Source organism: Neophocaena asiaeorientalis, unplaced genomic scaffold, assembly GCF_003031525.2.
Source record: "Neophocaena asiaeorientalis asiaeorientalis breed wild unplaced genomic scaffold, Neophocaena_asiaeorientalis_V1.1 scaffold242, whole genome shotgun sequence".
Classification (NCBI taxonomy): domain Eukaryota; kingdom Metazoa; phylum Chordata; class Mammalia; order Artiodactyla; family Phocoenidae; genus Neophocaena; species Neophocaena asiaeorientalis.
The window spans coordinates 7,737,031-7,751,337 of NW_020172451.1; the positions used below are offsets into that span (position 1 = coordinate 7,737,031).

Genomic DNA, 14,307 nt, shown 5'->3' on the forward strand with positions numbered 1-14,307 from the left:
CCAAAACAAAAAACAAAAAACCAAAGCTAGTCTCTGCAAAACACAGGCAGGGAGAATCCCAGCAGCGATGCCTCAGTTCTATTCACTCATTCTTAGGTCCAGCTAGTTCTCTGTCCCTTTCTCTTATTACAGGACATAGCCCCATAGCCCTCTCATAAATGTCCCGTGTCTTAGAAGCTGGATTCGGGTACCCTGCAACCAAGGGTCCCAATGAATACCCAAGCAGAACTCTCCAAACGTGTAACGCCACCTGTGTGAAAAGTGCTGTGCTCTTCACCGCTCAAGTATTCACGCAGTTTGAGTGGCCACTTGAAAAGGGTTTAAAGGAGCGGATTTCTGCCGAGGGTGGAAGCCCTAAAGTAACAGTGATGGCAGCAGCCACCTCTCCGTGAGCACTTGCTCTGTGTGGTGGCAAAGTGGGGAAGCTGGGCTCGATCCAGGTTTGAATTCGAAGTTCTTAATTACTAAGCTAGAGGTTCTCAAACTTTTTAGTCTCAGGATCCCTTTATGATCTTAAAAGTTGAAGACCCCAAAGAGATTTGGTGTGGGTTATATCTATTTACTACAGTGGAAATCTTACCGAGAAATTTAAAAGATTTTAAAAGAACAAAAACCCATCACATGTTAACGTAAATATCTTTATTAAAAGTAACTAGCTTTCAAAACAAAAAATTAGAAGGGTGGCATTGTTTTACATTTTTGCAAATCTCTTTTATATCCGACTTAGTAGAAGACAGCTGGACTCTCACCTCTGCTTCTTCACTCAATATGTTGCTTTGGTTGAAGGATATAAAGAAAAGCTGGCCTCGTACAGTCATGCAGTCGGAAGAGGAACTTTGTGAACCTGCTGAAAGGGTTTCTGGAACCCTCGGAAGTCCTCAGCCTATACTTTGAGAACCACTGCAGTAAACTAACCTGCCTCTCAGTTAAAGACTATATAGCCATTGAATTAGTATTAGACCTGGCAGTTCTTTCCATGGCCAAGGCGTTTTAAACAAATTGCAAAGGGTGGTGGTGGGGAAGGAAACTTGAATTCTCCTGTTAACTCAATTTTAAATGACATCGATTTCCAACTTGAGTTCACAGATTACTCCTTTGGCAGCCAAGATTACTTATTAGATTTCTTCAAGTTTACTTTTCTAAACTAAGAAGAGAAAGCAACATGTCATACACAAAGTTAACATTTGTATAGTGTCCTTAACAGTTCACAAAGCCTCTTCCTGTGCCCACATGACACCATTTAGTCCTCAGCAGCCACTTTACAGAAGAAGAGCTTGGAGCAGAGAGGCGACTCGCCCAGCACTGCCATCAGTAGCCGGGCTGTGGACCAGGCTTCCTCATGACCGAGAGACATGCTCGCAGGACAACTCTGCTCTGGCTCTAACGAACAAACACCTCACTTTCAAAAGCTGGCTTTCCAACCTAGAAAGAGGGGTCCTTTTATGTTCACTTTTTTCACATACACAAGAGGCGGCATCTGTTCTAGAATCCAACTGGATTTTATTTGACACAGAATACAATATGGGTGCAGGAATAGCAAACTGAAAAGACAAAGCAGAAAAAACACAGTTCTATCTAATTTATAATTAAGTAACAGGAGGGCAAGTCATTAAGTGGCTAATGATACAGTTGAGCTTGACGGAACAATTCTCTTTTTCTAGTGCCCATACCTGAAAGACAAGGTAAATTATTTAATTAATTCCTTAGTAATTTCCTGTTTGAGACTATAAAACCTGCTTAAATATATCCACAAACTTGGTTAAAACTTTGAAAAGAAGTAAGTGACCACAAGTGTGTGCCAAGACCGGGTTACGACCCCGGTCTCTGCCCCTTTCATCTTACCGGCCCCTATAACATCTTACTTATCACCCCCTTCTTATGACGGTCCCGCCTCACCACGGACTCAGCTGCACCCACCTGACTCCTTCCAGCTACCAGGCAGACACCAGGCAGTAACAGGGAGGCGAGAGGGAGAAGTCAGAGAGGGAGAAGTCAGAGCCGGTGCTTGTGAAAGGGAGCTCCACCTGTTTGCCCCAGGCAGTGGCTCAGACAGCATGAACTCTTGGCCTCCCCTACCTGTGGTGGCCTCTTCACCTCAACTCCAGTCCTCAGGTAAGTTTAGGGTAAGGCAAATACAGAAACCAGTAACTGAACAGCCTTCAATGTCAAAATCTATCACCAGTTCCAATTATAGCCCTGAGTCCACTCAGCAGTGCAGAAAGAGAACTGTGGAGAGAAACTAGGTATGGATCTCAGGTCCTTTCTGATTTCCCCAGAAGCCAAAAGTTGGCTCTAGCAAGATTATAAACAAGGGCAGGAAATTTCTTCCACATATAAATGGATTTCTTTTCTTCTTTTTTTAAAAAATATTTATTTATTTATTTATTCACTAGTCTGCAGCAGGTCTTAGTTGCGGCACACAGGGTCTTCATTGCTGCGTGTGGAATCTTTACCTGTGGCACGCAAACTCTTAGTTGCGGCATGTGGGATCTAGTTCCCTGACCAGGGATCAAACCCAGGCCCCCTGCATTGGGAGCGTGGAGTCTTAGCCACTGGACCGCCAGGCAAGTCCCTAAATGGATTTTGTAAACACAAAATCCTTCATTATTATCTTACTTAATAATCTTTTGTCGTGGTTCTTTGCGGGCAGTTCACCTCTGATTAAAATACTTTGTTATATGGATGGAAACCAGGGCACTAGAACTCTGCATCACTGCTTCCATCATCCTGAAGGGGTACTAGATTCTTTAAGCACTTCACGTAAGAAATTCACTTAAATATTGTCTAAAAAAGTCCTCATAGGGTAGAGCTCCAGTGTGCGTTAGAGGGCTGGAGAATAACCCGGAAGTTGTCCATCAGATTTAAGCATGCTGCAATTTGCTTCTTATGAATTTGTTTTCCCAGTGCACTGATAACCATGGCCAGGCAAAGTCACCAGCTGGATACACTGACAGTGTCAAAGCCCAACAGGAGGGTTCTTTACACCCCCCACTTCTTAGGCTCAGCCCCAGGCACATGTAATGGGCTACATGAGACAGTTTTGGTCCAAGACGGAACCTGGAGCCTGCTCCAGGGCAGAGCCAATTACAAAGGCCTCTTGAGAACCTAGAACAGTGCTTCTGCCGTGACATGTATTACTTGTCATGTCATGGCTCCACTCAGAATGCAAGCTCCCCGAGGACAGGGAAGGACTGTCTCACACATTTTTATATCTTACACATTACTTAGCATATACTTTGCTGAAAGGAATGTGACGGTATGAAGATATTGAGTTATTTGGCAGGTTTCTTAAAAAATGAACATGCATTTCACTTTCAAAATTCTTTACCAAAATAAATAAGTCTAAAAACAAAATAACTGTACCAATAAGTGATTTGTAAACATTTCACAAACTAAAGAACCCTATTTATTGGTTTTTAAACATAAGAATATTCTGCTAGCCAAAACTCATATTTAAGTAAAAATCTCCCTTTTCATTAAAAATTTGATCAAGAAAATGACTGAAAATTCAACAGATAAAAGAGCGTTTCGCACAAAAATATAATAGGCATAAAAATATATAAAAAGTAGCCCAATTTCACTGAAAATTTTAAAAAATGCAATTGAATACTAATTTTCACCTGTCAGTAGCTAAGATGGAAAAGTTTGATAACAGAACATTGGCAAGAAATGGAGAATGGGGCCTCCTGCTTCCCTGTTTGTAGGGACTGTGAATTAGCACATATTCTTGGGAAAGGAAAATCTGACACCATCAAAAATAAAAACATACATACTCTTTAATCAGAAATTCCTCTTTTAGGAATTACTACTACAGATATAAAAAATTCTACATGTATATCCAAATACATTCAAGTACATATACGGGGACACTCGGGAAAGCCACTAAGAAGCTGTTGCTGACGGCCACCTCCAGGAAAGAGATGAGGAGAACAAGGTGAGACTCATCTTTTGTGGTAAACCCTTTAACCACTTGAATTTCTGAAAATTTACATGTCATGTTTTATTTACATACTACTAACAGCCACAACAATAATGATTTAGTTGAGATAGCCATAAACGCTGTATCAGAATTAATCAGCATGAGATAAAACCAATGAAACATGATAGGTGGATATAATTCTAGCCCAAGGCAAAGACACCTGACATTAGTTAGCCTCTGGAGCCTTATTACTGATGTGATTTTGGAAATATTTAATAGTTTGCAAATTCTCATATTTTCTACTTTCATAGAACCTGGATAGTTGGGAAACTCTAGGCTGCAAGCTTCTAACGTGGGTTCACCTATGCATTTTCCACATAGATGAGTCCTTATCTAACTAACCAAAAGCTAGTTTATGAAAACAAGGCATGTTCCATGTCTCCATTTTCTAAGACTGTGCACCCTCCAGCTTGACATGAGTCCAAGAATGATACGGACCACAAAGCCCAACCTTAAAACGTCAAAGCATCCAGAGACACCTACTTTTGGAATTCCCACTCTCTGTTGTCCAACGGACACACCTGCCGTGTTTTGAGCCAGCGGGAGATGCAGTGGAAGTGAAAAGCATGCTGGAAGAAAAGATACATTTTATTAAAAATAATCCTGTGAAGGCTCAGCTCTCTGATGACAATACATCTCAAGTGCAGTGGGGTAGTTACACACAGGGGCTGGAGAAGAGTGATGGAAGGCAACACACAACGGGAGACAAAAGGTCAACAACGGGTTACACCTTGGTTAGGCACGAGGCTAAGTCTAGTGAAACATGTCAGAAACGTCATTCCTACAAAGGGAAGAGTGCATTTAGGAAGCACGGCAGTGTTCTAGCAGTGAGCTCTCTTTCCCTAAGGGAAGATGGAGTGGGGCTTTCTGGTCCTATGTGGCCTGTAGTGGGGGCTTACTCTACTGGGGCTCACGCAGGGAGGCCCTTGATCACACGTGGATTTCAAACATTCCCCCTTCTTGGTCCCCAGCTGCCCTCCCCACCTTGGAGAAGGGAACCCCAGGAGCAGAGGCATCTACTCAGTGTGGGTAGTGTGCCATCCCTGACATCACCCAGAGCTGAGAGGGGCACTTCCCCGACCTTCCACACGCAGCTCAACGCCTTCCAAAGGACTTTATTTCCCCATTTGTTCATAGGCGTATTGATATGACAACAGCCTGGTACTCAGTGAGCCTTTAGTGGGCGAGAGGCTGTGTCTTAAAAAGGAATGAGATAAAAACTTAGGGTAAAAGGAAGTATGACGATGGGCACACTGCATGCAAACAGCTGAAAGGGCATCGAAGGGCTTATTCCATGATCAAGACAGGAAGTAACAGGGCAAAAGTACCAAGACTACTGGGAACTGACAGGGAGCGAGGAGTTGGCCTTCGGATATGGGGAGAAGGATAGTCCGTGTGCAGCTTTTGGTATGCGTTAATGACGTGCAGACGCTAACCACAGCACCTCTGCACGGATGTTTATCCTCTGCCCCTGCTCGTGTGAGCAGCGAACTCGGACGGAACAAGAGTCCCCTCACCCGAGCCATGATGGGTCGGCTGAGTGGGGACAGGGGAGCAGTGCTGACGCCCCAACACACCATGAAAGCTGTGGCAGGCTTGGCTTAATAACAGCCCTGAACTCTGGTCAGCGTGTCCCCCCAAACATACATGGAACTTAAGAATCACAATGTGGATTATCATTTGTGAATTGTCTTTGCACAAAGACAGAAAGAGAATTCAGTGACAAACACTAGCATCCACGGCTGGTACACTGGGGCTACTCAACAGGACAAACACTCTCCCAGAGCAGTGGCCCTTTGCAAGATCCCTTTCCTCCTGACGCTCACACAACTCATTATTTCTGAAAAAGAGAAAAAACAAGATTTCCAAAAGGCAGCAAGCGGAGGCATTTTTCTCAATCCCCAGGCGGTGGGGACAGGCTCACCTAAGGGCGCTCAGGACACCCTTCTCCACCTCCCAGCTGCCCCGTTTACAGGGTCCTGTACTCCCCAGCCACCTCCGAGGACAGAGGGAAAGACGGGCTGCAAATGAGGCTGCAGGGCTGGTGGCAGCGCCCCTGGATGCCCCCGTCCCCAGCTTCCCTCCTGTTAACCATCTAGGACATATTGATGCGCACACTGAGCAGTCTCAAATACACTGCCTGGTGCTTCACACTTTGCAAGCAGTCTGTAAACATCTATTACCTCACTGGAGCCTCCAGCAACCCAGGCAAGCAAGCATGACGGCTATTGCTATCTTCATTGTACAGACAGGAAACTGTCTGTATAACCAGAAGAGTTAAGTGACTTGCCTAATTCATAGAGCAGGTTAGTAGAAGACCCAGCACTAGAACCTGGGACTAGTCCAAAGGTTTCAGGCACACCTGCTGGCTCTTCTTGGAGGCAGGCTCTCTGAGCTCGACTCTCCTGAGCTGAATTTAAGGAGAAGCTCACTCCTTTTACTTCCACCACAAAGTGACAAGGTTCTCAGTATACGCCTGGATGCCAGGGAGAGCAAAGAGCCCGATAAGCTTTATTCTTTATCCCCATAAATGATAAACACTGTCCCTTGGCCAGAGGCTACTGTGAAACTGTCGAAGGGCCCCGAAAGCATGGAGAAGGTGCCCCACAAGGTGTAGGCTGGGAGGAGAGCCTCAACCCGAGGGAGAAAAGTACTGATAGCTCTCTCTTCAGGAACTACAGCCACCCCAAATTTTATTTATTTATATTTATTAACAAAGACGCTTACTGAATGCAGGAGGTGTTCTAAGCAGTTTTTTTTTTTTTTTTTGAGCAGAGAAAGGTTTACTGCAGGGGCATGCAAGGAGATGGGTGGCTCATGTCCCAAAAAAACCCCAACTCCTCTAAGCACTTTTTAACATAAAATCACTTCATCGTGATTGTGACACTATGCAGTCTACTATCAGCTCCATTTCACACGATGCTTAGAGAGGCCAATACCTTGCCCAAAGTCACCTAGCAAGTCCCAGAGACGGGGAATGATGGTCTGACTCCAGAGCCTGACTTCTTAGGCCTGTGTCATGCTGGGAGCCCTCTGTTCCCCGGGCACAGGACGCCCGGACAGGACAATTTTAGCTCCTATGACGGGGACTACATGTCTATAAGGATGAATTTTTAACACGTGCTGGAAATAACATATTTGATGTCTATTATCCTTCACAGCTGTCACTCTCTGGAAGGCCGTACATTCAGTCCAGAGATGCTGTACAAAACATTTCTGGCATGAGCCACATTAAAAAAAAAACCCAAATCCTAACTTAGAACATTTGCCACACCTAAAACACACACACACACACACACACACACGGACACTCAATTTATTCACCTTAGTTCCACAAGACACCTAGCCTTTTAAAAATGTGTTACGAAAGTAAAGATTTCCACTAACAGAATATTCCAAAGACTGTACCACAGGCTTTGAAGGCAACTCCCAAAGATGAATCCCCAAAATGTTGCTGACAAAAGTTGGTACACTTTATAAGTAAGACAAACTATTGTCTCTGCAATAACTAATAATTTTTACCCTATAACAGGTGAACAGTACAATGCTTTTAAATTTTTTTTTTTTTTTTAATATTTGTGTACCTTTTGGGAGAAAAGTGGGCTAGTCATTTTTTTCCTAGTTAGTTTCAAGACCGGCAAAGCAGGAAAAGTGGTACTATGTTTACAAGCCATGCTGATAGGGAAAGATGTTTCCTTACGTTACAGACTCCCCACGCAACGGTGCACTCTTCAGAAGTAGCAGACGCCTGGTTGGCTTGACACTCTATGCCTGTGGGAACAAGAGCAGACAGCACTGGACCCCGGCAACAACCTTTTCACCTACAGCTGCCCTACCTGCACGATTACACGATGACATGACTGGGGGTGGGGGGTGGGGGTTGGTGGTGATGGCATAAACATGAACAAAATCTCAAGTGGTTAATTAGTCATAATCGTTTTTTAATGAATGTGGAAAGGGGTGAAGAATAGAGAAGGCAGAGCTATGACTTAACAGCATGCTTTGCAATGAATCCCTCCCCTTGTTCAAAAACCAGAGTAACGAAGGAAAGAGTACTTTTTAACTCTGAACATAACCTGACTTGTCCAGATGACAGTGATTCCTCCTAATCTGGTAAATTTAGTAAATTCTTAAAGCCACCTCATAACTCTTACTGTTCTGAGAACTGGCATCTCTATTCTTGGTGAATGCTTCCTCTCAGGCCCTTACAACACCCAGGTTTGCCACATGAAAGCCTAGCTGGGGGACAAGCTCCAGTCCTTAAAGGAGTCAGGCAGACATATGGAGCTGGGAGAGAGCAAGTAAAAGGGGGTGAAGAGGCCTGTGGCGAAGTGTAGTGTACGCTCTGCATGAGGACGTCAAATCTCAAGTCCTTAAAACACCGTCAACACAGCAGATCTGTGAGGCCAACGGGTTAGAGGAGACTCAGGGCTACCACTTAAGTGACACTTATTGCCCCTGAGGTGATTCTCACCAGTGAATGGAGCAAATTGCTGCAAATGTATCCGAATATCAATTTCATAGAGGGGGAAGGGAGGGAACTTAAAAAAAAAAAAAAATCTGACTGAGATCCAGAAAGGATGAGTAAAGCTCTATTAGGGATAAATATTCAACGAACAAGAATTACTAATGTGTAATTTGCTTTCTCTGAAGGTGGTAACTAAATGGAGTCTCCCTTCTGAAGAACAAAAAGCTTCAGGAAAGACTATTTAATGAGACAATTACTTCAAACTTCCACAGGCGGAAAATACTAAAATTGTATGAAAGTAATGCTGAGATGTTAATGCATACATTTGGTCTTAGGGGAAGAGATATACCAGAATGTTCTTTCCCCCACCCTTCAAAAATATGAAAGGCAAAGGATCTGAAATCACAGAAGTTGCTTATGCTACCCAGATTCACACTACAAAGAAAATAACTGGTTTTCCTTCTGATAAAAGTGGAGAATCTAGGGCCTATGCCATATATTCAAGAATGTATGGGGGCTGTGAATGCACCCTATTCAAAGAGATGGCAGAGAAGATAAAATCTGATGTCCTTCAAGTTGGATCATCTCACTTAGATGAGGACTATGTATTAAGAAATTAGCTAAGCAAGAGGCACAATTATTATTATTTAAGTAAATAATGAAACTGTTTCAAGGTACATTATCATGTTTAAATTTTTCTAGGTCTGCGTATTTTTAAGGGGCTGTCGTTCTATGCCTAGTGCAAAGTAGGCTTTCAGTATCTGAATAAGCAAACAAAAAACACTTCTATAAATAGAGAGAATGGGGGCCAAATATACATTTGTTCTTATCAGAAAACTCCTAACAAAGAACAAAAATATATTGTACAGCACAGGGAATATAGGAAATATTTTATAACAACTTTAAAGGGAGTATAATCTATAAAAGCATTCAATCATTATGTTGTACACCTGAAATTAATATAATATTGTAAATCAACTATACTTTAATAATAATAAGAAAAGATCAGAAATAGGATTGCAATACAGAACGTCAGATAAAAGGGGATAAGGCATGAAAAATTACTAAATACAAGTGTAAAATGTTCTCAAAGATAAAATGTTTTCAAGCTTTTGGTCCAGAGGCTGAGCACTGGGGTTTAGTCATTTGTTTAAATAGGGGAAGGAATTGTTCTCTGTCAGTCTAGAACAGACAGAAAGGCAGCACACAACAGGTGTGCAAAGGCAGAAGTTGATTTCATGTGACTTATAAAGCTTGAGGACTTTTATACTTCAATACAAGAGCATTACAACCAGAGGACTGCTAAGGAAGCAATGGCTTCTTCTTGGAAGTGAAGAGATTTCACACTTTGAAAATATTGATGGACCTGTGGTTTTAGGAAAAGACTAACTTAGGGGCAGAGGCTGGGTCTAAGCACTTCTGGATGCCCCCTTCATCTGGAACAAGATTACCTGAGGCAATGGAGAAAATTACACCTAGCAGATGGTGTTCTCTAAAAGAACCAAGAAATAGGGCAATGCAAAATAAGTATGAAGCTATAGTAGGACAGGTAGTAACAATTTGGATTCCAAAGAGGAAGTCTTTAGACCAAGAATGCTTTGTAGGTGAGTTCAACTGGAGCACAGCCATAATCACTCGTTTATTTACGGCTCTGTATACAATTATTCATTTAATGCCGGACCAGAATTTATTAGAAAATGGCCATTGCTAGATCAAGATTCTTATTTTCATCTTTAACAAAAGTGTCTTTTTTTTTTTTTTTTGCAGTACGCGGGCCTCTCACTGTTGTGGCCTCTCCTGTTGCGGAGCACAGGCTCCAGACGCGCAGGCTCAGCGGCCATGGCTCACGGGCCTAGCTGCTCCGCGGCATATGGGATCTTCCCGGAACGGGGCACGAACCTGTGTCCCCTGCATCGGCAGGCGGACTCTCAACCAGTGCGCCACTAGGGAAGCCCCAAAAGTGTCTTTTTACAAGCATCATAATTCATCTATTTTTGAAAGGAAGACAAGCCCAGTTGCAGCAACCAGATTTCTCTTTAGTGTCTGTAATAAACAGAAGGGTATGTTCCACAAGGGTAAAGACCTGATCTCAGGTCTTTCATCCTAGACCTTGCAAAATGCCCAGGATATAAATATTCATCAAATGAACATAAGACATGACTTGAAAATACTTTGTTTGTTATAGGAATTCAACGTCCTACTTCTGCATCTGACATTTAAAATATATGATAAAGCAGGTGCCTAACTAAAAGCCCACATTGACCCCTCAAGTGTTCAACACTAAGAGAAGATATAGAATATCAGTGGCCTTTGTCTGTCACCATCTTCCCAAGTGCATTCTCTTGCATCCAGAGAGACACACAATGACTTAAATACAGAGGTTAAAAACAAGTCAGGATTACAGAAAAGAGCCCCAAGAAAGTAAAATTTTCTCTGGGCACAACTCCTTGTGAAAACGCACAGCAAGGAATTGGCAAGCACGTAATCAAAAACCCCACCCTAGCACATTTAACACTGTGCATGTGTTTTTCTGTGATGGGTTCCTTCTCTCTGCATTAAACATCATGGTAGCTGCTGATCTGCTTTGACTGTTGTGTGAAAAGGTAAACAGGGTCAAAACTCAAAGAAACCAAGGGCAGTAAACTACCAACACATGCCATGATTGTTTTCCCACACAAAATATTTGATTTGTGCTTTCCAAGTTGCAATGACCACAGACTAGTCTCCTATTCTGTGTTTTTATTATTCACTGAGCAAATATCTAGTGAGAACCTATTATAGTTTATCACTAGATATAGTAGTATTATAGTACGAAACACTGCTAGATGCTAGGAACACATCAGTAAATAACATGGAATTATAAAGAACCAACTAAATTAAATGACTGCTACAAAGGAAACTATAGGATGTCTTGGAAATATTTAACAGAACTGGCATAGCTTGTGTTTGTGTGTATGTAAGTATGGTCAGGGAAAACATCTTTGAGCAAGTTCAAGGTGAGATCTGAAGACCAACTATGGGTTAGTTCTACATTGCCCAATAAAGTAGCCACTGGCCACGTGTGAGAATTGAGCACTTGAAATGTGGCTAGTCTGAAATGAGATGCTCTGGAAGTGTGAAATACACTTTGAAGACTTAGTACAACAACAAAAAAAAGTAAAATATTTCACTTTAAAATGTTGATTACACATTGAAATAAAAATATTTTGGATACAGTAGGATAAATAAAATACAAATCATCTGTTTCTTTTAACTTTGTTAATATGAGTACTAGAAAACTTTAAATTACGTATGTGCTCACAATTGAGGCTTACGTTTAGATTAGACAGTGCTGCATTAGACAAAGATAGGGGGAGAAGAGGTGAAGAACATTTCAGCAGAGGGAACAGGATATGTAAGGGCTCTAAACAAGAGCATGGACACTTGAAGAATGAAAAGAAAGTCAGAGGAACCACCAGAGTATGCAGGAGAGTGGCTCAAGATAAAGTTGAAGAGGCAGGTAAGTCATTTAAAAAATAAGTTATAATTTCAATTCGAGAAAGTTGCAGTTTCTTTGCCCTATTCCTGATCTCAATAACAAACCATTTTAGTACCTGGATGAATAGTGACTGTCCCTGGTGTGATCAACATTCTTGCCCCTATTACTACAAGGATACTAAGTCCACTATGTGTTGACCACTATGTGTAATGAAATATGTGGAAATTTAAATTAAATTTCTTTAGAGCAATTAACTGCCTATTTAGATGTCGGCAGTGATGTCCCCTTAACTACACTTGGGCTAACACTGAAAATCCATACTCAGGCTTCTTTTCTTCATAAATCCCCAGCAAAAACTAGTTCCAACAGAACATTTTAGCTCAAAGTTATTTTTCTTTCTTTCACTATTTTTGCCTTTGAGTCTGGTTACAAGATGGGAAACAGAGAGGATATAATCAATAGTACCTCTGTGTCCACAATTCATTCTAAATGGGGCCTTGCCATCTTTAGATTGAGTAGATTTATTCTGATAGAGGGGTATGCCTGCAGGACATCATAAAAAACTACTTTATTTCAAACATACCAATGGCCTAGATGCACAAGACCCCAAGTGCTCTGACTGTACTTTATATCTCCTTGGGAAGAAGAAAACTGGTCACATCAGGATGGCCGCAATCTCTGTAACCTTCTCAACTTCCTCCCATCCTCCTCCAATTACTTACAAAGATCCATAATGTGGTTCCGGCAGATGGCACAGTTATCAACCACAATATCCCAGGCCCAGAGGGCTACCGCATTCCACTGCAAAGAGAAAAAGGGGGAACAATGCACTCTATACTCTCCTTGTAACACAAGCATAGACACACATAGAACACACACACACGACACTCTAGGATTTCATGCTGCAGTTATCATCTTTTTGGCCACAAGGACCACTAAACAAAAGAGCTTCTAGAGGTTACATTACTCTTTATTATATCAGACAGCAAGATAGGCTACACGTACGCTCACCCATTCTCCAAACAGTTGAGTATATAAATACAGAAATGAATGTCATCTTTTATTTTTTTCCTACAGTTTAGTCAGCCATATCAATGCAAACAAATCAGGAATAATTTATAAGTGCCTGTTTTAGGTCTAATAATCACAAACTTGAATTACTGTGCAGGTTCTCCTGGCAGTTGCAGAAGAGCTCAATTTCTGCATAAACAAATACCTGCTCTTCAAGGAGACTTTAGAAGCAGGAATGGGGAGGTCGAAAACAAGGAACACAATGAACTAAGATGATGACTGGATCATAAAACGGGTAATCGTGGGATAAGCTGGATAACTAATTACACAGTGTCAATACTCAGAACAAGGTCATCACTTAAATCTTACAAGATAACTGCACAACAAACTCTAAAATTCACTAGAATTTTGTTTAGTTCCTATCATCAAATAAACTGTTTTCAACTTTTACATGCTCAAACTGTTATATTCAGTTAAGATAATTTCCATAAGAGTTTATCTAAAAGTAGCATTTAAGTAACTCAACCCTCTGGCTTCTGCAATTATAAATATTCCCAAACTCCCTTTCATCCACGAATTTGGTGCTACTTCTCAAACCTTCATCTCTTTCAAGCCTAATTCTCAGTGTCTAGTAACTTCTTCAGCACTTTTCACCCTACAGCTTCAACTTGCAGGAAAAAAATCCTACTTCTATTCTTCAACATGGCTGCTGGCTGTAACTGAGCATGCAGGGCCCACAATGAAACGCCAAAAAGCACTAGGAGGGTGAATATTGTCAGGGTTTAGCCAGATGTTCCAGGAATAACATCTTCCCTATTTCAGGTCTTCATTTTGTACAGATGTTTTATCTTGGGTGGGAATCGGCACTTTTCTCCCCAACTGCTGGCAAACAACTATAAGGCATTTCACGCAAAAAGACACGTCCCACATTGCTTTCCCACTTTTACCAGGTCGTTCGCAACTAGTACTCAACCCTCCCTAAATGACACAAGATTTGGGCTCGCATTTTCTTTTTAACAAATTCCACCATGTTTCTTTTTTTTTTTTGGACAGCGGGATTCTGAATATGACCACAGGACTGGGGCAGCTGTGTGACAAACCAACAGACCTCTCAGAAGAACCAAGAGTTACACTCGAGACACTTTAACTCGGCAGGGGTGAGGACCAGAGAGGGCTAATGGAGGCCTCGATTAGGCGAAGACCGGGTCGGGGTCCCTCAGAGGGACCCCAAGCTTCGGACAGGGGCGGGGCACGGAGATAGCCAGCCCGGGTCCTCAGAGGCCTCCAAAGCGGTAGGACCTCAGGTTCCCGGCTTTCGCCACACCGCCCCATCCTCCATCCACCGCAGCACTCCGACTCCCCCTTCCTCCC

The 14,307-nt window shown here is 42.3% G+C and overlaps 1 protein-coding gene across 2 annotated transcripts in view; it reads right to left on the minus strand.

Moving 5' to 3' along the window:
* Nucleotides 1-1,476: 1,476 nt before the first annotated feature.
* RBX1 (ring-box 1) overlaps nt 1,477-14,307 on the minus strand; it is a 13,719-nt gene continuing 888 nt past the window's right edge. Inside the window, exons 2-5 of one of the 2 annotated variants that reach the window (XM_024737484.1) lie at nt 12,648-12,726; nt 7,680-7,750; nt 4,463-4,548; nt 1,477-1,670 (exon numbers count right to left, since the gene is read on the minus strand). In XM_024737484.1, the coding sequence (XP_024593252.1) occupies nt 1,658-1,670; nt 4,463-4,548; nt 7,680-7,750; nt 12,648-12,726 (249 nt within the window). In that variant the 3' untranslated portion in view covers nt 1,477-1,657. The remainder of the gene's footprint in view (nt 1,671-4,462; nt 4,549-7,679; nt 7,751-12,647; nt 12,727-14,307) is intronic. The other variant, XM_024737485.1, reaches the window with a different exon arrangement.